The sequence below is a fragment of the Triturus cristatus genome, unplaced genomic scaffold (genome assembly GCF_964204655.1).
Source record: "Triturus cristatus unplaced genomic scaffold, aTriCri1.1 SCAFFOLD_292, whole genome shotgun sequence".
NCBI lineage: Eukaryota > Metazoa > Chordata > Amphibia > Caudata > Salamandridae > Triturus > Triturus cristatus.
Window position 1 is genome coordinate 79,440 of NW_028188527.1, and position 21,625 is coordinate 101,064.

The window sequence follows — 21,625 nt, forward strand, 5'->3', positions numbered from 1 at the left end:
AAAACTGGTGCCAGGATGCTGGAAGTAGGCCCAAGGCCTTACAGGCCTTATTCTGATACTGTAAAGGAGCTAAATACACTTTCCTGAGTATGTGAAGTGTTTTATTTTCACACCTGCAGCCAGGGGTGAACCCTGAAATCTCACCCTGCGCGGAGCTCCATGACCCTGGGTAGAAGGTGCGACTTCATCCCCTTGAAGCCTAACACCTGCAAATGTCACACGTATCAGTAAAACTGGTGCCAGGAGGCTGGAAGTAGGCCCAAGGCCTTGCAGGCCTTATTCTGATACTGTAAAGGAGTTAAATACACTTTCCTGAGTATGTGAAGTGTTTTATGTTCACACCTGCAGCCAGGGTTGAACCCTGAAATCTCACCCTGCGCGGAGCTCCATGACCCTGGGTAGAAGGTGCGACTTCATCCCCTTGAAGCCTAACACCTACAAATGTCACAAGTATCAGTAAAACTGGTGCCAGGAGGCTGGCAGTAGGCCCAAGGCCTTGCAGGCCTTATTCTGATACTGTAAAGGAGTTAAATACACTTTCCGGAGTATGTGAAGTGTTTTATTGTCACACCTCAAGCCTGGGGTGAACCCAGAAATCTCACCCTGCTCGGAACTCCATGACCCTGGGTAGAAGGTGCAACTTCATCCCCTTGAAGCCTAACACCTGCAAATGTCACAAGTATCAGTAAAACTGGTGCCAGGAGGCTGGAAGTAGGCCCAAGGCCTTGCAGGCCTTATTCTGACACTGTAAAGCAGCTAAATACACTTTCCTGAGTATGTGAAGTGTTTTATTCTCACACTTCCATCCAGGGGTGAACCCTGAAATCTCACCCTGCGCGGAGCTCCATAACCCTGGGTAGAAGGTGCGACTTCATCCCCTTGAAGCCTAACACCTGCAAATGTCACAAGTATCAGTAAAACTGGTGCCAGGAGGCTGGAAGTAGGCCCAAGGCCTTGCAGGCCTTATTCTGATACTGTAAAGCAGCTAAATACACTTTCCTGAGTATGTGAAGTGTTTTATTCTCACACTTCCATCCAGGGGTGAACCCTGAAATCTCACCCTGCGCGGAGCTCCATAACCCTGGGTAGAAGGTGCGACTTCATCCCCTTGAAGCCTAACACCTGCAAATGTCACAAGTATCAGAAAAACTGGTGCCAGGAGGCTGGAAGTAGGCCCAAGGCCTTGCAGGCCCTATTCTGATACTGGAAAGGAGATAAAAACACTTTCCTGAGAATGTGAAGTGTTTTATTTTCTCAGCTCAAGCCTGGGGTGAACCCTGAAATCTTACCCTGCGCGGAGCTCCATAAACCTGGGTAGAAGGTGCGGCTTCATCCCCTTGAAGCCTAACCCCTGCAAATGTCACAAGTATCAGTAAATTGGTGCCAGGAGGCTGGAAGTAGGCCCAAGGCCTTGCAGGCCTTGTTCTGATACTGTAAAGGAGTGAAATGCACTTTACTGAGTATGCGAAGTGTTTTGTTTTCACCCCTGCAGCCAGGGGTGAAACCTGAAATCTTACCCTGCGCGGAGCTCCATAACCCTGGGTAGAAGGTGCGACTTCATCCCCTTGATGCCTAACACCTGCAAATGTCACAAGTATCAGTAAATTGGTGCCTGGAGGCTGGAAACACACCCAAGGCCTTGCAGGCCTTGTTCTGATGCTGTGAAGGAGTTAAATACACTTTACTGAGTCTGTGAAGTGTTTTGTTTTCACCCCTGCAGCCAGGGGTGAAACCTGAAATCTTACCCTGCGCGGAGCTCCATGACCCTGGGTAGAAGGCGCGACTTCATCCCCTTGAAGCCTAACAACTACAAATGTCACAAGTATCAGTAAAACTGGTGCCAGGAGGCTGGATGTAGGCCCAAGGCCTTGCAGGCCTTATTCTGATACTGTAAAGGAGTTAAATACACTTTCCTGAGTATGTGATGTGTTTTATTTTCACTCCTCCAGCCTGGGGCGAAGCCTGAAATCTTACCCTGCGTGGAGCTCCATGACCCTGGGTAGAAGGTGCGACTTCATCCCCTTGAAGCCTAACACCTGCAAATGTCACAAATATCAGTAAAACTGGTGCCAGGAGGCTGGAAGTAGTCCCAAGGCCTTGCAGGCCTTATTCTGATACTGTAAAGCAGCTAAATACTCTTTCCTGAGTATGTGAAGTGTTTTATGTTCACACTTCCATCCAGGGGTGAACCCTGAAATCTCACCCTGCGCGGAGCTCCATAACCCTGGGTAGAAGGTGCGACTTCATCCCCATGATGCCTCACACCTGCAAATGTCACAAGTATCAGTAAATTGGTGCCTGGAGGCTGGAAACACACCCAAGACCTTGCAGGCCTTGTTTTGATGCTGTGAAGGAGTTAAATACACTTTACTGAGTCTGTGAAGTGTTTTGTTTTCACACCTGCAGCCGGGGGTGAAACCTGAAATCTTACCCTGCGCGGAGCTCCATAAACCTGGGTAGAAGGTGCGACTTCATCCCCTTGAAGCCTAACACCTGCAAATGTCACAAGTATCAGTAAAACTGGTGCCAGGAGTCTGGAAGTAGGCCCAAGGCCTTGCAGGCCTCATTCTGATACTGTAAAGGAGCTAAATACACTTTCCTGAGTATGTGAAGTGTTTTATTTTCCCACCTGCAGCCAGGGGTGAACCCTGAAATCTCACCCTGCGCGGAGCTCCATGACCCTGGGTAGAAGGTGCGACTTCATCCCCTTGATGCCTAACACCTGCAAATGTCACAAGTATCAGTAAAACTGGTGCCAGGAGGCTGGAAGTAGGCCCAAGGCCTTGCATGCCTTATTCTGATACTGTAAAGCAGCTACATACACTTTCCTGAGTATGTGAAGTGTTTTATGTTCACACTTCCATCCAGGGGTAAACCCTGAAATCTCACCCTGCGCGGAGCTCCATAACCCTGGGTAGAAGGTGCGACTTCATCCCCTTGAAGCCTAACCCCTGCAAATGTCACAAGTATCAGTAAACTGGTGCCAGGAGGCTGGAAACACACCCAAGACCTTGCAGGCCTTGTTTTGATGCTGTGAAGGAGTTAAATACACTTTACTGAGTCTGTGAAGTGTTTTGTTTTCACACCTGCAGCCGGGGGTGAAACCTGAAATCTTACCCTGCGCGGAGCTCCATAAACCTGGGTAGAAGGTGCGACTTCATCCCCTTGAAGCCTAACACCTGCAAATGTCACAAGTATCAGTAAAACTGGTGCCAGGAGTCTGGAAGTAGGCCCAAGGCCTTGCAGGCCTCATTCTGATACTGTAAAGGAGCTAAATACACTTTCCTGAGTATGTGAAGTGTTTTATTTTCCCACCTGCAGCCAGGGGTGAACCCTGAAATCTCACCCTGCGCGGAGCTCCATGACCCTGGGTAGAAGGTGCGACTTCATCCCCTTGATGCCTAACACCTGCAAATGTCACAAGTATCAGTAAAACTGGTGCCAGGAGGCTGGAAGTAGGCCCAAGGCCTTGCATGCCTTATTCTGATACTGTAAAGCAGCTACATACACTTTCCTGAGTATGTGAAGTGTTTTATGTTCACACTTCCATCCAGGGGTAAACCCTGAAATCTCACCCTGCGCGGAGCTCCATAACCCTGGGTAGAAGGTGCGACTTCATCCCCTTGAAGCCTAACCCCTGCAAATGTCACAAGTATCAGTAAACTGGTGCCAGGAGGCTGGAAGTAGGCCCAAGGCCTTGCAGGCCTTATTCTGATACTGTAAAGCACCTAATACACTTTCCTGAGTATGTGAAGTGTTTTATTTTCACACTTCCATCCAGGGGTAAACCCTGAAATCTCACCCTGCGCGGAGCTCCATAACCCTGGGTAGAAGGTGCGACTTCATCCCCTTGAAGCCTAACCCCTGCAAATGTCACAAGTATCAGTAAAACTGGTGCCAGGAGTCTGGAAGTAGGCCCAAGGCCTTGCAGGCCTCATTCTGATACTGTAAAGGAGCTAAATACACTTTCCTGAGTATGTGAAGTGTTTTATTTTCCCACCTGCAGCCAGGGGTGAACCCTGAAATCTCACCCTGCGCGGAGCTCCATGACCCTGGGTAGAAGGTGCGACTTCATCCCCTTGATGCCTAACACCTGCAAATGTCACAAGTATCAGTAAAACTGGTGCCAGGAGGCTGGAAGTAGGCCCAAGGCCTTGCATGCCTTATTCTGATACTGTAAAGCAGCTACATACACTTTCCTGAGTATGTGAAGTGTTTTATGTTCACACTTCCATCCAGGGGTAAACCCTGAAATCTCACTCTGCGCGGAGCTCCATAACCCTGGGTAGAAGGTGCGGCTTCATTCCCTTGAAGCCTAACCACTGCAAATGTCACAAGTATCAGTAAATTGGTGCCAGGAGGCTGGAAGTAGGCCCAAGGCCTTGCAGGCCTTGTTCTGATACTGTAAAGGAGTGAAATGCACTTTACTGAGTATGCGAAGTGTTTTGTTTTCACCCCTGCAGCCAGGGGTGAAACCTGAAATCTTACCCTGCGCGGAGCTCCATAACCCTGGGTAGAAGGTGCGACTTCATCCCCTTGATGCCTAACACCTGCAAATGTCACAAGTATCAGTAAATTGGTGCCTGGAGGCTGGAAACACACCCAAGGCCTCGCAGGCCTTGTTCTGATGCTGTGAAGGAGTTAAATACACTTTACTGAGTCTGTGAAGTGTTTTGTTTTCACCCCTGCAGCCAGGGGTGAAACCTGAAATCTTACCCTGCGCGGAGCTCCATGACCCTGGGTAGAAGGCGCGACTTCATCCCCTTGAAGCCTAACAACTACAAATGTCACAAGTATCAGTAAAACTGGTGCCAGGAGGCTGGATGTAGGCCCAAGACCTTGCAGGCCTTATTCTGATACTGTAAAGGAGTTAAATACACTTTCCTGAGTATGTGATGTGTTTTATTTTCACTCCTCCAGCCTGGGGCGAAGCCTGAAATCTTACCCTGCGTGGAGCTCCATGACCCTGGGTAGAAGGTGCGACTTCATCCCCTTGAAGCCTAACACCTGCAAATGTCACAAGTATCAGTAAAACTGGTGCCAGGAGGCTGGAAGTAGTCCCAAGGCCTTGCAGGCCTTATTCTGATACTGTAAAGCAGCTAAATACTCTTTCCTGAGTATGTGAAGTGTTTTATGTTCACACTTCCATCCAGGGGTGAACCCTGAAATCTCACCCTGCGCGGAGCTCCATAACCCTGGGTAGAAGGTGCGACTTCATCCCCTTGAAGCCTAACCCCTGCAAATGTCACAAGTATCAGTAAACTGGTGCCAGGAGGCTGGAAGTAGGCCCAAGGCCTTGCAGGCCTTATTCTGATACTGTAAAGCACCTAATACACTTTCCTGAGTATGTGAAGTGTTTTATTTTCACACTTCCATCCAGGGGTAAACCCTGAAATCTTACCCTGCGCGGAGCTCCATAACCCTGGGTAGAAGGTGCGACTTCATCCCCTTGATGCCTAACACCTGCAAATGTCACAAGTATCAGTAAATTGGTGCCAGGAGGCTGGAAGTAGGCCCAAGGCCTTGCAGGCCTTGTTCAGATACTGTAAAGGAGTGAAATGCACTTTACTGAGTATGCGAAGTGTTTTGTTTTCACCCCTGCAGCCAGGGGTGAAACCGGAAATCTTACCCTGCGCGGAGCTCCATAACCCTGGGTAGAAGGTGCGACTTCATCCCCTTGATGCCTAACACCTGCAAATGTCACAAGTATCAGTAAATTGGTGCCTGGAGTCTGGAAACACACCCAAGACCTTGCAGGCCTTGTTCTGATGCTGTGAAGGAGTTAAATACACTTTACTGAGTCTGTGAAGTGTTTTGTTTTCACCCCTGCAGCCAGGGGTGAAACCTGTAATCTTACCCTGCGCGGAGCTCCATAACCCTGGGTAGAAGGTGCGACTTCATCCCCTTGAAGCTTAACACCTTAAAATGTCACAAGTATCAGTAAATTGGTGCCTGGAGGCTGGAAACACACCCAAGACCTTGCAGGCCTTGTTCTGATGCTGTGAAGGAGTTAAATACACTTTCCTGAGTCTGTGAAGTGTTTTGTTTTCACCCCTGCAGCCAGGGGTGAAACCTGTAATCTTACCCTGCGCGGAGCTCCATAACCCTGGGTAGAAGGTGCGACTTCATCCCCTTGATGCCTAACACCTGCAAATGTCACAAGTATCAGTAAATTGGTGCCTGGAGGCTGGAAACACACCCAAGACCTTGCAGGCCTTGTTCTGATGCTGTGAAGGAGTTAAATACACTTTACTGAGTCTGTGAAGTGTTTTGTTTTCACCCCTGCAGCCAGGGGTGAAACATGAAATCTTACCCTGCGCGGAGCTCCATAACCCTGGGTAGAAGGTGCGACTTCATCCCCTCACAGCTTAACACCTTAAAATGTCACAAGTATCAGTAAATTGGTGCCTGGAGGCTGGAAACACACCCAAGACCTTGCAGGCCTTGTTCTGATGCTGTGAAGGAGTTAAATACACTTTCCTGAGTCTGTGAAGTGTTTTGTTTTCACCCCTGCAGCCAAGGGTGAAACATGTAATCTTACCCTGCGCGGAGCTCCATAACCCTGGGTAGAAGGTGCGACTTCATCCCCTTGATGCCTAACACCTGCAAAATGTCACAAGTATCAGTACAACTGGTGCCAGGAGGCTGAAAGTAGGCCCACGGCCTTGCAGGCCTTATTCTGATACTGTAAAGCAGCTAAATACACTTTCCTGAGTATGTGAAGTGTTTTATGTTCACACTTCCATCCAGGGGTAAACCCTGAAATCTCACCCTGCGCGGAGCTCCATAACCCTGGGTAGAAGGTGCGACTTCATCCCCATGATGCCTCACACCTGCAAATGTCACAAGTATCAGTAAATTGGTGCCTGGAGGCTGGAAACACACCCAAGACCTTGCAGGCCTTGTTTTGATGCTGTGAAGGAGTTAAATACACTTTACTGAGTCTGTGAAGTGTTTTGTTTTCACACCTGCAGCCGGGGGTGAAACCTGAAATCTTACCCTGCGCGGAGCTCCATAAACCTGGGTAGAAGGTGCGACTTCATCCCCTTGAAGCCTAACACCTGCAAATGTCACAAGTATCAGTAAAACGGGTGCCAGGAGTCTGGAAGTAGGCCCAAGGCCTTGCAGGCCTCATTCTGATACTGTAAAGGAGCTAAATACACTTTCCTGAGTATGTGAAGTGTTTTATGTTCACACTTCCATCCAGGGGTAAACCCTGAAATCTCACCCTGCGAGGAGCTCCATAACCCTGGGTAGAAGGTGCGACTTCATCCCCTTGAAGCCTAACCCCTGCAAATGTCACAAGTATCAGTAAAACTGGTGCCAGGAGGCTGGAAGTAGTCCCAAGGCCTTGCAGGCCTTATTCTGATACTGTAAAGCAGCTAAATACTTTTTCCTGAGTATGTGAAGTGTTTTATGTTCACACTTCCATCCAGGGGTGAACCCTGAAATCTCACCCTGCGCGGAGTTCCATAACCCTGGATAGAAGGTGCGACTTCATCCCCTTGAAGCCTAACCCTGCAAATGTCACAAGTATCAGTAAATTGGTGCCAGGAGGCTGGAAGTAGGCCCAAGGCCTTGCAGGCCTTGTTCTGATACTGTAAAGGAGTGAAATGCACTTTACTGAGTATGTGAAGTGTTTTGTTTTCACCCCTGCAGCCAGGGGTGAAACCTGAAATCTTACCCTGCGCGGAGCTCCATAACCCTGGGTAGAAGGTGCGACTTCATCCCCTTGATGCCTAACACCTGCAAATGTCACAAGTATCAGTAAATTGGTGCCTGGAGGCTGGAAACACACCCAAGACCTTGCAGGCCTTGTTCTGATGCTGTGAAGGAGTTAAATACACTTTACTGAGTCTGTGAAGTGTTTTGTTTTCACGCCTGCAGCCAGGGGTGAAACCTGAAATCTTACCCTGCGCGGAGCTCCATGACCCTGGGTAGAAGGCGCGACTTCATCCCCTTGAAGCCTAACAACTACAAATGTCACAAGTATCAGTAAAACTGGTGCCAGGAGGCTGGATGTAGGCCCAAGGCCTTGCAGGCCTTATTCTGATACTGTAAAGGAGTTAAATACACTTTCCTGAGTATGTGATGTGTTTTATTTTCACTCCTCCAGCCTGGGGCGAAGCCTGAAATCTTACCCTGCGTGGAGCTCCATGACCCTGGGTAGAAGGTGCGACTTCATCCCCTTGAAGCCTAACACCTGCAAATGTCACAAGTATCAGTAAAACTGGTGCCAGGAGGCTGGAAGTAGGCCCAAGGCCTTGCAGGCCTTGTTCTGATACTGTTAAGGGTTAAATAGACTTTACTGAGTATGTGAAGTGTTTTATTTTCGCACCACAGCCAGGGGTGAATCCTGAAATCTTACCCTGCGCGGAGCTCCATAACCCTGGGTAGAAGGTGCGACTTCATCCCCTTGAAGCCTAACCCCTGCAAATGTCACAAGTATCAGTAAAACTGGTGCCAGGAGGCTGGAAGTAGTCCCAAGGCCTTGCAGGCCTTATTCTGATACTCAGGAAAGAGTATTTAGCTGCTTTACAGTATGTGAAGTGTTTTATGTTCACACTTCCATCCAGGGGTGAACCCTGAAATCTCACCCTGCGCGGAGTTCCATAACCCTGGGTAGAAGGTGCGACTTCATCCCCTTGAAGCCTAACCCTGCAAATGTCACAAGTATCAGTAAATTGGTGCCAGGAGGCTGGAAGTAGGCCCAAGGCCTTGCAGGCCTTGTTCTGATACTGTAAAGGAGTGAAATGCACTTTACTGAGTATGTGAAGTGTTTTGTTTTCACCCCTGCAGCCAGGGGTGAAACCTGAAATCTTACCCTGCGCGGAGCTCCATAACCCTGGGTAGAAGGTGCGACTTCATCCCCTTGATGCCTAACACCTGCAAATGTCACAAGTATCAGTAAATTGGTGCCTGGAGGCTGGAAGTAGGCCCAAGGCCTTGCAGGCCTTATTCTGATACTGTAAAGCACCTAATACACTTTCCTGAGTATGTGAAGTGTTTTATTTTCACACTTCCATCCAGGGGTAAACCCTGAAATCTCACCCTGCGCGGAGCTCCATAACCCTGGGTAGAAGGTGCGACTTCATCCCCTTGAAGCCTAACCCCTGCAAATGTCACAAGTATCAGTAAAACTGGTGCCAGGAGTCTGGAAGTAGGCCCAAGGCCTTGCAGGCCTCTTTCTGATACTGTAAAGGAGCTAAATACACTTTCCTGAGTATGCGAAGTGTTTTATTTTCCCACCTGCAGCCAGGGGTGAACCCTGAAATCTCACCCTGCGCGGAGCTCCATGACCCTGGGTAGAAGGTGCGACTTCATCCCCTTGAAGCCTAACACCTGCAAATGTCACAAGTATCAGAAAAACTGGTGCCAGGAGGCTGGAAGTAGGCCCAAGGCCTTGCAGGCCCTATTCTGATACTGGAAAGGAGATAAAAACACTTTCCTGAGAATGTGAAGTGTTTTATTTTCTCAGCTCAAGCCTGGGGTGAACCCTGAAATCTTACCCTGCGCGGAGCTCCATAAACCTGGGTAGAAGGTGCGACTTCATCCCCTTGAAGCCTAAAACCTGCAAATGTCACAAGTATCAGTAAAACTGGTGCCAGGATGCTGGAAGTAGGCCCAAGGCCTTACAGGCCTTATTCTGATACTGTAAAGGAGCTAAATACACTTTCCTGAGTATGTGAAGTGTTTTATTTTCACACCTGCAGCCAGGGGTGAACCCTGAAATCTCACCCTGCGCGGAGCTCCATGACCCTGGGTAGAAGGTGCGACTTCATCCCCTTGAAGCCTAACACCTGCAAATGTCACACGTATCAGTAAAACTGGTGCCAGGAGGCTGGAAGTAGGCCCAAGGCCTTGCAGGCCTTATTCTGATACTGTAAAGGAGTTAAATACACTTTCCTGAGTATGTGAAGTGTTTTATGTTCACACCTGCAGCCAGGGTTGAACCCTGAAATCTCACCCTGCGCGGAGCTCCATGACCCTGGGTAGAAGGTGCGACTTCATCCCCTTGAAGCCTAACACCTACAAATGTCACAAGTATCAGTAAAACTGGTGCCAGGAGGCTGGCAGTAGGCCCAAGGCCTTGCAGGCCTTATTCTGATACTGTAAAGGAGTTAAATACACTTTCCGGAGTATGTGAAGTGTTTTATTGTCACACCTCAAGCCTGGGGTGAACCCAGAAATCTCACCCTGCTCGGAACTCCATGACCCTGGGTAGAAGGTGCGACTTCATCCCCTTGAAGCCTAACACCTGCAAATGTCACAAGTATCAGTAAAACTGGTGCCAGGAGGCTGGAAGTAGGCCCAAGGCCTTGCAGGCCTTATTCTGACACTGTAAAGCAGCTAAATACACTTTCCTGAGTATGTGAAGTGTTTTATTCTCACACTTCCATCCAGGGGTGAACCCTGAAATCTCACCCTGCGCGGAGCTCCATAACCCTGGGTAGAAGGTGCGACTTCATCCCCTTGAAGCCTAACACCTGCAAATGTCACAAGTATCAGTAAAACTGGTGCCAGGAGGCTGGAAGTAGGCCCAAGGCCTTGCAGGCCTTATTCTGATACTGTAAAGCAGCTAAATACACTTTCCTGAGTATGTGAAGTGTTTTATTCTCACACTTCCATCCAGGGGTGAACCCTGAAATCTCACCCTGCGCGGAGCTCCATAACCCTGGGTAGAAGGTGCGACTTCATCCCCTTGAAGCCTAACACCTGCAAATGTCACAAGTATCAGAAAAACTGGTGCCAGGAGGCTGGAAGTAGGCCCAAGGCCTTGCAGGCCCTATTCTGATACTGGAAAGGAGATAAAAACACTTTCCTGAGAATGTGAAGTGTTTTATTTTCTCAGCTCAAGCCTGGGGTGAACCCTGAAATCTTACCCTGCGCGGAGCTCCATAAACCTGGGTAGAAGGTGCGGCTTCATCCCCTTGAAGCCTAACCCCTGCAAATGTCACAAGTATCAGTAAATTGGTGCCAGGAGGCTGGAAGTAGGCCCAAGGCCTTGCAGGCCTTGTTCTGATACTGTAAAGGAGTGAAATGCACTTTACTGAGTATGCGAAGTGTTTTGTTTTCACCCCTGCAGCCAGGGGTGAAACCTGAAATCTTACCCTGCGCGGAGCTCCATAACCCTGGGTAGAAGGTGCGACTTCATCCCCTTGATGCCTAACACCTGCAAATGTCACAAGTATCAGTAAATTGGTGCCTGGAGGCTGGAAACACACCCAAGGCCTTGCAGGCCTTGTTCTGATGCTGTGAAGGAGTTAAATACACTTTACTGAGTCTGTGAAGTGTTTTGTTTTCACCCCTGCAGCCAGGGGTGAAACCTGAAATCTTACCCTGCGCGGAGCTCCATGACCCTGGGTAGAAGGCGCGACTTCATCCCCTTGAAGCCTAACAACTACAAATGTCACAAGTATCAGTAAAACTGGTGCCAGGAGGCTGGATGTAGGCCCAAGGCCTTGCAGGCCTTATTCTGATACTGTAAAGGAGTTAAATACACTTTCCTGAGTATGTGATGTGTTTTATTTTCACTCCTCCAGCCTGGGGCGAAGCCTGAAATCTTACCCTGCGTGGAGCTCCATGACCCTGGGTAGAAGGTGCGACTTCATCCCCTTGAAGCCTAACACCTGCAAATGTCACAAATATCAGTAAAACTGGTGCCAGGAGGCTGGAAGTAGTCCCAAGGCCTTGCAGGCCTTATTCTGATACTGTAAAGCAGCTAAATACTCTTTCCTGAGTATGTGAAGTGTTTTATGTTCACACTTCCATCCAGGGGTGAACCCTGAAATCTCACCCTGCGCGGAGCTCCATAACCCTGGGTAGAAGGTGCGACTTCATCCCCATGATGCCTCACACCTGCAAATGTCACAAGTATCAGTAAATTGGTGCCTGGAGGCTGGAAACACACCCAAGACCTTGCAGGCCTTGTTTTGATGCTGTGAAGGAGTTAAATACACTTTACTGAGTCTGTGAAGTGTTTTGTTTTCACACCTGCAGCCGGGGGTGAAACCTGAAATCTTACCCTGCGCGGAGCTCCATAAACCTGGGTAGAAGGTGCGACTTCATCCCCTTGAAGCCTAACACCTGCAAATGTCACAAGTATCAGTAAAACTGGTGCCAGGAGTCTGGAAGTAGGCCCAAGGCCTTGCAGGCCTCATTCTGATACTGTAAAGGAGCTAAATACACTTTCCTGAGTATGTGAAGTGTTTTATTTTCCCACCTGCAGCCAGGGGTGAACCCTGAAATCTCACCCTGCGCGGAGCTCCATGACCCTGGGTAGAAGGTGCGACTTCATCCCCTTGATGCCTAACACCTGCAAATGTCACAAGTATCAGTAAAACTGGTGCCAGGAGGCTGGAAGTAGGCCCAAGGCCTTGCATGCCTTATTCTGATACTGTAAAGCAGCTACATACACTTTCCTGAGTATGTGAAGTGTTTTATGTTCACACTTCCATCCAGGGGTAAACCCTGAAATCTCACTCTGCGCGGAGCTCCATAACCCTGGGTAGAAGGTGCGGCTTCATTCCCTTGAAGCCTAACCACTGCAAATGTCACAAGTATCAGTAAATTGGTGCCAGGAGGCTGGAAGTAGGCCCAAGGCCTTGCAGGCCTTGTTCTGATACTGTAAAGGAGTGAAATGCACTTTACTGAGTATGTGAAGTGTTGCGTTTTCACATCTCCAGCCCGGGGCGAAACTTGAAATCTTACCCTGCGCGGAGCTCCATAGCCCTGGGTAGAACGAGCTACTGTGTCCCCATAAACCTGTAAATTTCAAAATGTCATAAAAAGAATAAAACAAGCGCCTGGAGGCTAGAAATGGGCCCGAGACACTGAAGTCTTGGATCTGATAATGTAAAGGGCTTTATGTACCCTTTGAGTGAAGTATTTTTCCCACCTCCAGTCGAGGGGTAAATCCTGAAATATTACCCCAATTGGAGCACCCTGTGTAGAAAAAGTGACTTCGTCCCATTTGACCTAAAATTTTAGTATTTTTATTTTTATTTTTTATTAAACATTGTTAAAGGGGTGACTGGAGGCTACAAAATGGACCAGATACTGTGAAGGACGTTATTTCATTTTTGGGTGAAAAAAAATAAAAATATATGTATTTTATTAGGATTACGATTTTTTTTTTTTTTGGGGGCCCATCTCCAGCTGAGGGGGAAAACCTGAAATGTTACCCGAAGTGGAGCTCCATTGCCCCGGGTAGAAGTAGTGCCATGGTCCCCTTGAACCAAAATGTCAACAAAACAATAATAAAAAAAAAAAAGCACTAAAACAGGTGCTTAGAGTCCCGAAATCGGTCACAAAAAAAAATGAGGATCGCACACCCCATGGGCCTGCATGGGAACGCTCTATTTTACCGACTATTAAGCCCCCACGAAGTGGGGGCTTACAGCGCCCGAGCGAGAGACAAAAGTTAGAGGTAGCGCGGCCGTTCCGCCGCCCGGCCATCTGGTCGCGCAGCTCCGTGGGCCATCTGGTCGCGCAAATCGGCGACCAGATGGCCGGCCGCGCGGCCGCCGCCGCTAGCTCGAACCTTTGTCCCTCATTCGTGTTCTGTAAGCCCCCACTACGTGGGGGCTTAATAGTCGAGGGAAATGACCGGCCCTGGGCCGGGCCAAACTCGCCGTGGGTCCCCAGTCCAGGGCTCCAGGATGGCGGGCCCCCGGGCCGGGCTATACCCGCCTTAGGTCCCAAGTACAGAGCTCCAGAATGGCGGGCCCCTGGGCCGGGCTATACCCGCCTTAGGTGGCCAGTACAGGGCTTCAGGACAGCGGGCCCCGTGGGCGGGACTAGGATGGACGCGGGGCTCCAGGAAGGTGCCCTGGCCCCAGGACAGTGCCTTGCATGGCGGTTTCGGAGAAATGCCCCCCTCACCCGACCGGCTGTGGGCCTACAAAGCAGGCCTGCCCTGCGGGATCCCTAGTGCATAGATACAGCTCTCCCATGACATCGTGGTCGGCTCTTAAAAGAGCCTTTGGGTTGGTGTTTTTTTTTCTCTTTCTTTCCGTGGGCAAGTCGAGAGTTTAACCGCCGAATCCGTAGAGGGTGCGGCCCTGGCGCTTCAGGGCGTAAACGACATCCATGGCGGTGACGGTCTTCCTCTTGGCGTGCTCGGTGTAGGTGACGGCGTCCCGGATCACATTCTCCAGGAAAACCTTCAGCACCCCGCGGGTCTCCTCGTAGATGAGGCCGGAGATGCGCTTGACCCCGCCACGGCGCGCCAGGCGGCGAATGGCCGGCTTGGTGATGCCCTGGATGTTGTCCCGGAGCACCTTGCGGTGCCTCTTGGCGCCGCCTTTGCCGAGCCCCTTCCCTCCTTTGCCGCGTCCAGACATGTTGTCCTGTCGGTACTGTGACTGAGCAGAAATGAGGAAACAGCCAGCGACGGCTGCTTATATGGAGGAGCTGCGGCGGACCGGCTAGGGCGCTCCAAGCGGCCCACGTGACTCAACGGAAGGCGAGGGGGAGCCCGCCCCTGGACCGCCCTCTGCAGGGAGCGGGGGGCTGGAGCGGCCGTTGCCGTTTGAAAAAGAGCGCGCTCCCAGCCGCCTCTTTGTCGTGGGCTCAGCAGCTGCCGCCGGGGCACGGATCACAGTCAAGCACACACACACGCCTCCCTTCCCGGCCCCCACTCATCACCGCGGCCCGCCTAACCCTGGCGCTCGGTGCCCGCTCCCACTATGAACAGCAGGCTCTGAAATGTTTTAATGGAGCCAACACATTAACGGCCTCACCGGCACCACCCCGCTGTGTGCGGCCGCCCGCAACCCCGTAACACTGTCCACAGGTCAGGCCCGGTCGTGGCAAGTCTGTAAACTGCCCCTATAAACACGTATTTATTTATTTTTACAAAAAGATTATTCTCGTCGGCCTCAAGCTCGGTTTTGGGACGGGGGCAGCATTTATGTGTCCGTCCGAGGGCTTGGGCATCCCTCCTATGTAGCGACGGTGCGGGCGCTGCCGCGACTATGAAGCCTGCCAGAGTAACACCTTGGCACGGATACGCTCTTTGATGGAGTCTGTGGTTGGCCCTGAAAAGAGCCTTTGTGTTTAGGGTGTGTTTCCACGGTGGTCTGCGGGCCTTTACTTGCTTGCTTTGCCCCCTGCCTTGTGGCTCTCGGTTTTCTTGGGCAGCAGCACGGCCTGGATGTTGGGCAGGACTCCTCCCTGGGCGATGGTGACTCGGCCCAGCAGCTTATTCAGCTCCTCGTCGTTGCGGATGGCCAGCTGGAGGTGTCTGGGGATGATGCGGGTCTTCTTGTTGTCACGGGCAGCGTTGCCGGCCAGCTCCAGGATCTCAGCGGTCAGGTACTCCAGGACTGCAGCCAAATAGACGGGGGCACCGGCGCCCACCCTCTCGGCGTAGCTTCCCTTCCGGAGTAACCTGTGCACACGGCCCACGGGGAACTGGAGCCCGGCTCTGGAAGAGCGTGTCTTGGCCTTAGCGCGGGCCTTTCCTCCTTGCTTTCCGCGTCCAGACATGGCGATCGATGCAGGGGCTCACTCACACAACAGAGAGATTAGTACTGCTGTTCGGCTCGACTCCGGCGATATAAAGACTTCGGGTGCGTCTGATTGGTTGACAGCTAGGCGCTGATAGTACTTCTCATTGGAGGGAGGAGGGCTTCTGTTTCACCAATCAGAGACCCAGAACCGCAGTACACTAGGAGGTGGGGGGCTTGCCTTTGCCTGCCAATGAGAAGGGAGAGCAGAGAAGCAGCTACTTTACACGCCCAGCCTATAAATACAAGTGCCGGGCTCGCCTGGCCTTATTTCTCTCGGCTCCACAGGAAGCGGTGCAGATTGTCGACCATGCCTGAACCAGCCAAGTCCGCGCCGGCTCCCAAGAAGGGCTCCAAGAAAGCGCTCTCCAAGCCGCCCAAGAAGGACGGGAAGAAGCGCAAGAGGAGCAGGAAGGAAAGCTATGCAATCTACATTTACAAAGTGATGAAGCAGGTGCACCCGGACACCGGCATCTCCTCTAAGGCCATGGGCATCATGAACTCCTTCGTGAACGACATCTTCGAGCGCATCGCCGGGGAGGCTTCCCGCCTGGCCCACTACAACTCGCGGCGCACCATCACCTCCCGGGAGATCCAGACCGCAGTGCGTCTGCTGCTGCCCGGAGAGCTGGCCAAGCACGCCGTGTCGGAGGGCACCAAGGCCGTCACCAAGTACACCAGCGCCAAGTAAGGCTTCGAGGCGCATCCCCAACTAACACAACGGCTCTTTTAAGGGCCAACCACGTCCTCCCCTAAGAGCTAATGTGCTTCTATTATGACCGGAGAAATAAGTGTTTTAAAAGGTAATGTTGAGCGCACAAGACCCGCTCTCACGGGTCTTGCTGCAGACCGAGGGACGATGGAGCAGGCAACCCGTTTTTAATAAACATGTTTATATGAATGAGCCCTCTCTTTGGGACCAAGTCTCACGTAAGCACTGTAATGTAACGATGACGTTAAATGAGCGAGGGACGATGGAGCAGGCAACCCGTTTTGCCTGTTTAAATAAACCTGTTTATATGAATGAGCCCTCTCTTTGGTACCAAGTGTCACATAAGCACTGTAATGTAACGATGACGTTAAATGAGCCCACGGGCTTATTGTTTTCGGCGACCAGTTTTAGTGTGTGCGGGTGTCACGTTGTGTTTGTACTTTAAGACCAAGGGCAACGGCAATAATCCGCCCCTGGGCAAGCGCTCCCGAAATCGGACACATGAACCCGATGTACCGGGAGCACAGATGCCCCACAGCGCTGGCTTGTGACCAGCGGATCCCAACACAACCCTCCACCCAAACAAAGCTCTTTATTAAACGATGGACACATTGAAGATGCGATTGTGCACTGTGAACACGGAGTGCTCTGGTCACCCAGTGCCGGTATAAGTTACCCAGTACTCGTGGTACTCTCAGCCAGTCCACCCACCCTAACCTGTAGAACATGCCATGGCAGATAAGAGAAGCTCGTAGGTGACAGGGTGGTGGCCCTTAAAAGAGCCGTTGTGGTGGTTGTTCGGGTCGGCGTGTCTCCTTAGGCCCTCTCGCCTCGGATACGACGGGCCAGCTGGATGTCCTTGGGCATGATGGTCACCCTCTTGGCGTGGATGGCGCACAGGTTGGTGTCCTCGAAGAGCCCCACCAGGTAGGCCTCGCTGGCCTCTTGCAGGGCCATGACGGCGGAGCTCTGGAAGCGCAGGTCGGTCTTGAAGTCCTGGGCGATCTCCCTCACCAAGCGCTGGAAGGGCAGCTTGCGGATGAGGAGCTCGGTGGACTTCTGGTAGCGGCGGATCTCGCGGAGAGCCACAGTGCCGGGTCGGTAGCGGTGAGGCTTCTTGACGCCGCCGGTGGCAGGCGCGCTCTTGCGGGCAGCCTTGGTGGCCAGCTGCTTGCGAGGCGCTTTGCCGCCGGTGGACTTGCGGGCTGTCTGCTTGGTGCGGGCCATGGCGGGAGCGGTCTCTCTCAGCGACAAGCGAGGAAGAATGGAGTTCAAGCAGGCAAGAGCCCTATTTATGCACTCGAAGACGGAGGGCTGCTCTGGTTGGCTGAAGCGACCGCCCCACGTTTGAAAATAGCCCGCGGTGTGCAATGATTGGCCAATGAACCGGAGGCTGCAGCCTGTCTCTCCAATGAGCTGTGGAGAAAAAGACACCCTCCGATTGGATGATGTACGTTGGAGCCGTAGCCCGCGCTTGGGTCAGCCTTTGTCTCCGTGTCCATCCATAGTCACACGAACCACTCGCCCCCGGTCAACTGGGCGAGGAGCCCAGGATTTTATAAGTGTACTGCCCTTGGTCACCCTGGAACACGCCGCCGTTAACTGCGCTCGATTTCACGTTCACAATCGTCTGCTTTATGCAGACACCACTTCGAATCTGCCCGGATACAGTGAAAGCACCAAGGCACACGTTATTTCACATTTATTATAAACGGAGGTCTAATAAACTCCCAGACCCCCTTCTTTATTTGGTACACAGATTTCAATCCACGCAGCACCAAAAGAGCCGTTTACATGACCAAGATCACACACGGCACTCGCGTGCGGAAAGGTGCGCTATGGATTTACTGTGCCGTTTATTATTATAGAGAAGTGTGCACGCGGGGTGCAAGGGTGGGGACGAACAAGCTCTCTTCTGGACCGGGTGGATGGCTCTTAAAAGAGCCGTTGTGTTTGCAGTGTCTTGGTGCAAGCCCTTACTTCTTCTTGGGCGCTGCCTTCTTGGGCTTGGCTGCTTTGGGCTTGGCTGCCTTGGGTTTGACTACCTTGGCAGGGCTTTTCTTGGCCACTTTGGGCTTCGCCGCCTTGGCTTTCGCTGGGCTCTTGGCAGCCTTCTTGGCGGGGGCAGCCTTGGGCTTCTTGGGGCTCTTTGCTGCCGCAGGCTTCTTGACCTTCTTCGGGCTCTTCTTGACCCCCGCCGGAGCCTTTTTGGGCTTCTTGGCGGCAGGGGCAGCTTTCTTGGCCGCTGGTTTCTTGGTCTTGGCGGCCGCCTTCTTGGCCGCCTTCTTGCCCTCCAGCTGCTTCTTGTTCACCTTGAAGGATCCGGAGGCCCCGGTGCCCTTCAGCTGGGCCAGGGCGCCTTTGCTGACCAGGCTCTTGAGGGAGGCCTTGACCCGGCTCTTGTTCTTGTCCACATCGTAGCCCTCGGCGACCAGCCCCTTCTTCATGGCCGACAGGGAGACTCCCTTCCTCTCGGCAGAGGCGGTCACCACCTTCAGGATCAGATCGGCCACGCTGGGGCCGGAAGGCTTCTTGGCCTTGGAGGCCCCCGCTGTCTTCTTCTGCTGCTTTTTCTTGGGGGCGACCTCAGCGGGAGGCGCCGCGGCGGCTGGAGCGGTTTCGGCCATTGTAATGCGAGTCTCGGCGCGGGCGCTGTCACTGAACAGAAATGTCCCTCCCAAACCCGAGCCCCGTGAATATATACAGGGAGGAGCCGGCCTCTGATTGGTCCCGAGCAGACAGGGCTGTGCGAGGCACACTCGGCTCTTTGCTCCCAGCTGACTTTTGTGTTTCCTACCTTCGGATTATCCACGTTTTAAAACACAATCAGTTAAACACGCGCTTCCACGCATACATGACCAGGAGCCCAGCTTCGGCCCTCTCCCGGGCCTGCCCCCGTTTCGGATCCACCCCTCATCCCTGGCTTGTGATCCGCGGGGAGACTCGGCGCTCCCCCGACGGCGGGCGCCTCCATGCCTGAAATCCCGGGCTCCGGACCCCTTTTCCCCGGTCCTCTCTCGACTCCTGCGGCCGGGAGCGGCGGCCCGCGGGAGGGAGGGGGCTCCTGCAGGGAGCGGGCCCTGTGGCGTCACAGTGGGGCTGCGGGGGCCGCGGGGAGCGCGTTCTGGAACGGGCCGAAGTAACACAGGGCTCCGCCGGCCGAGCGCGGGGTGGAAACAATGCCAGGGAGCCCCTGGCACGGGGGCCAGGGGGCCCTCCCCGCGCGCCTGCACCCTCGGCTGTGGCACCCTCGGCTCGGGGCTTACAAGCAGCGGGGCACGGCCCTGGCTCCAGCCTCGCACGCATCACCAGGCGGCCGTGTGCTGGCAGCTTCACATGCAGGCAGAGAGCATTCACTGCCGAGCGCCGAGCCAGAGGAGGCGGGTGCAGACTCAATACAATAAATACACAGTGACACAATGAAGGAAGGCGGCCGAGTTAGGCCTACATGTTTTAAGACACCCCAAGTGAGAGCAGAGGGTGTGAATGCACCTGAAATGGTGACCCCAGTACCGGCATGGAGGCACTCTGCTGAGCTGATTTTTACAGCTGGAGCTAGGTGTACCTCTGAGGTGACATCTGTAGACAGAGTGAGTTACTGTATGTCAGACGCTGAGCCTATGACCGGGGAGGCCCACTGCGGAACTGAATAGTACAGTACAGAGTGAGGCCTGTGACTACCACTGTTCTACTGAGCCCTATCGCTGGAGTGGGGACCACTCCTGAATCCAATGGTATGTCACGAGGGAGACCTGAGACCAGAAATCATATTCTGCGCACTGTAGCCTGATCGAGGCCTGCTGCTAATTTGGATGGAGGTAGGGGAAGAAAACAAAACACTTCACAAAGTCCAGAACGCACATGAACACCATTCACAGTATCAGATCTTAGCCTTCAGGATCTCCGGCCCATCCCTAGCTTCCAGGTACATGTTTTAGTAATATTTGTGACATTTGGAGGTTTACAGCTTCAAGGGGATGAAGTCGCACCTTCTACCCAGGGTTATGGAGCTCCGCGCAGGGTGAGATTTCAGGGTTCACCCCTGGCTGGAGGTGTGAAAACAAAACAATCCACATAGTCACACCTCCAGCCAGGGGTGAACCCTGAAATCTCACCCTGCGCATAGCTCCATAACCCTGGGTAGAAGGTGCAACTACGTCCCCTTGAAGCTTATCTCCTCCAAAGGTCACAAAGTATCAGTAAAACTGGTGCCTGGAGGCTAGAAACACACCCAAGGCCATGCAGGTCTTGTTCTGATACTGTAACGGAGTTCACACCTCCAAACCTGAAATCGTACCCTGCGCGGAGCTCCATGACCCTGGGTACAAGGTGCGACTTCATCCCTTGAAGCCTAACACCTTAAAATGTCACAAAGTATCAGTAATACTGGTGCCTGGAGGCTGGAAGTAGGCCCAAGGCCTTGCAGGCCTTATTCTGATACTGTAAAGGAGTTAAATACACTTTCCTGAGTATGTGAAGTGTTTTATTTTCACTCCTCCAGCCTGGGGTGAAGCCTGAAATCTTACCCTGCGCGGAGCTCCATGACACTGGGTACAAGGTGTGACTTCATCCCCTTGAAGCTTAACACCTTAAAATGTCACAAAGTATCAGTAATACTGGTGCCTGGAGGCTGGAAGTAGGCCCAAGGCCTTGCAGGCCTTATTCTGATACGGTAAAGGAGTTAATTACACTTTCCGGAGTATGTGAAGTGTTTTATTGTCACACATCAAGCCTGGGGTGAACCCTGAAATCTCACCCTGCGCGGAGCTCCATGACCCTGGGTAGAAGGTGCAACTTCATCCCCTTGAAGCCTAACACCTGCAAATGTCACAAGTATCAGTAAAACTGGTGCCAGGAGGCTCGAAGTAGGCCCAAGGACTTGCAGGCCTTATTCTGATACTGTAAAGGAGATAAATACACTTTCCTGAGTATGTGAAGTGTTTTATTTTCACTCCTCCAGCCTGGGGTGAAGCCTGAAATCTTACCCTGCGCGGAGCTCCATGACCCTGGGTACAAGGTGTGACTTCATCCACTTGAAGCTTAACACCTTAAAATGTCACAAAGTATCAGTAATACTGGTGCCTGGAGGCTGGAAACACACCCAAGGCCTTGCAGGCCTTATTGTGATACTGTGAAGGAGTTAAATACACTTTCCTGAGTATGTGAACTGTTTTATTTTCACACCTGCAGCCAGGGGTAAACCCTGAAATCTCACCCTGCGCAGAGCTCCAAGACCCTGGGTAGAAGGTGCGACTTCATCCCCTTGAAGCCTAACACCTACAAATGTCACAAGTATCAGTAAAACTGGTGCCAGGAGGCTGGAAGTAGGCCCAAGGCCTTGCAGGCCTTATTCTAATACTTTAAAGGAGTTAAATACACTTTCCTGAGTGTGTGAAGTGTT

The 21,625-nt window shown here is 52.0% G+C and overlaps 5 protein-coding genes across 5 annotated transcripts; 1 reads left to right on the top strand and 4 right to left on the bottom strand.

The window, feature by feature from the left end:
* Positions 1-13,770: 13,770 nt before the first annotated feature.
* Positions 13,771-14,361, bottom strand: LOC146768885 (histone H4). The gene has a single exon (XM_085640648.1). The coding sequence runs from the start codon at positions 14,343-14,345 to the stop codon at positions 14,034-14,036; it is 312 nt and encodes a 103-aa protein (XP_085496774.1). The 5' UTR covers positions 14,346-14,361; the 3' UTR covers positions 13,771-14,033.
* A 732-nt stretch (positions 14,362-15,093) lies between these two features.
* LOC146768886 (histone H2A type 2-C-like) lies at positions 15,094-15,492 on the bottom strand. Its single transcript, XM_085640610.1, has one exon. The coding sequence runs from the start codon at positions 15,490-15,492 to the stop codon at positions 15,094-15,096; it is 399 nt and encodes a 132-aa protein (XP_085496736.1).
* On the top strand, positions 15,484-16,906 carry LOC146768887 (histone H2B 1.2-like). The gene has a single exon (XM_085640613.1). It carries the CDS (start codon positions 15,706-15,708, stop codon positions 16,201-16,203), a length of 498 nt encoding a protein of 165 aa, XP_085496739.1. The 5' UTR covers positions 15,484-15,705; the 3' UTR covers positions 16,204-16,906.
* A 105-nt stretch (positions 16,907-17,011) lies between these two features.
* Positions 17,012-17,752, bottom strand: LOC146768888 (histone H3). Its single transcript, XM_085640611.1, has one exon. The coding sequence runs from the start codon at positions 17,449-17,451 to the stop codon at positions 17,041-17,043; it is 411 nt and encodes a 136-aa protein (XP_085496737.1). The 5' UTR covers positions 17,452-17,752; the 3' UTR covers positions 17,012-17,040.
* A 155-nt stretch (positions 17,753-17,907) lies between these two features.
* LOC146768889 (histone H1.3-like) lies at positions 17,908-18,887 on the bottom strand. Its single transcript, XM_085640612.1, has one exon. The coding sequence runs from the start codon at positions 18,849-18,851 to the stop codon at positions 18,201-18,203; it is 651 nt and encodes a 216-aa protein (XP_085496738.1). The 5' UTR covers positions 18,852-18,887; the 3' UTR covers positions 17,908-18,200.
* Between the last annotated feature and the right edge of the window lie 2,738 nt (positions 18,888-21,625).

Coding starts and splice junctions, on each gene's coding strand:
- LOC146768888 (XM_085640611.1), bottom strand. CDS start 17,451: ATGGCCCGCACCAAGCAGACAGCCCGCAAGTCCACCGGCGGCAAAGCG.
- LOC146768889 (XM_085640612.1), bottom strand. CDS start 18,851: ATGGCCGAAACCGCTCCAGCCGCCGCGGCGCCTCCCGCTGAGGTCGCC.
- LOC146768885 (XM_085640648.1), bottom strand. CDS start 14,345: ATGTCTGGACGCGGCAAAGGAGGGAAGGGGCTCGGCAAAGGCGGCGCC.
- LOC146768886 (XM_085640610.1), bottom strand. CDS start 15,492: ATGTCTGGACGCGGAAAGCAAGGAGGAAAGGCCCGCGCTAAGGCCAAG.
- LOC146768887 (XM_085640613.1), top strand. CDS start 15,706: ATGAGAAGGGAGAGCAGAGAAGCAGCTACTTTACACGCCCAGCCTATA.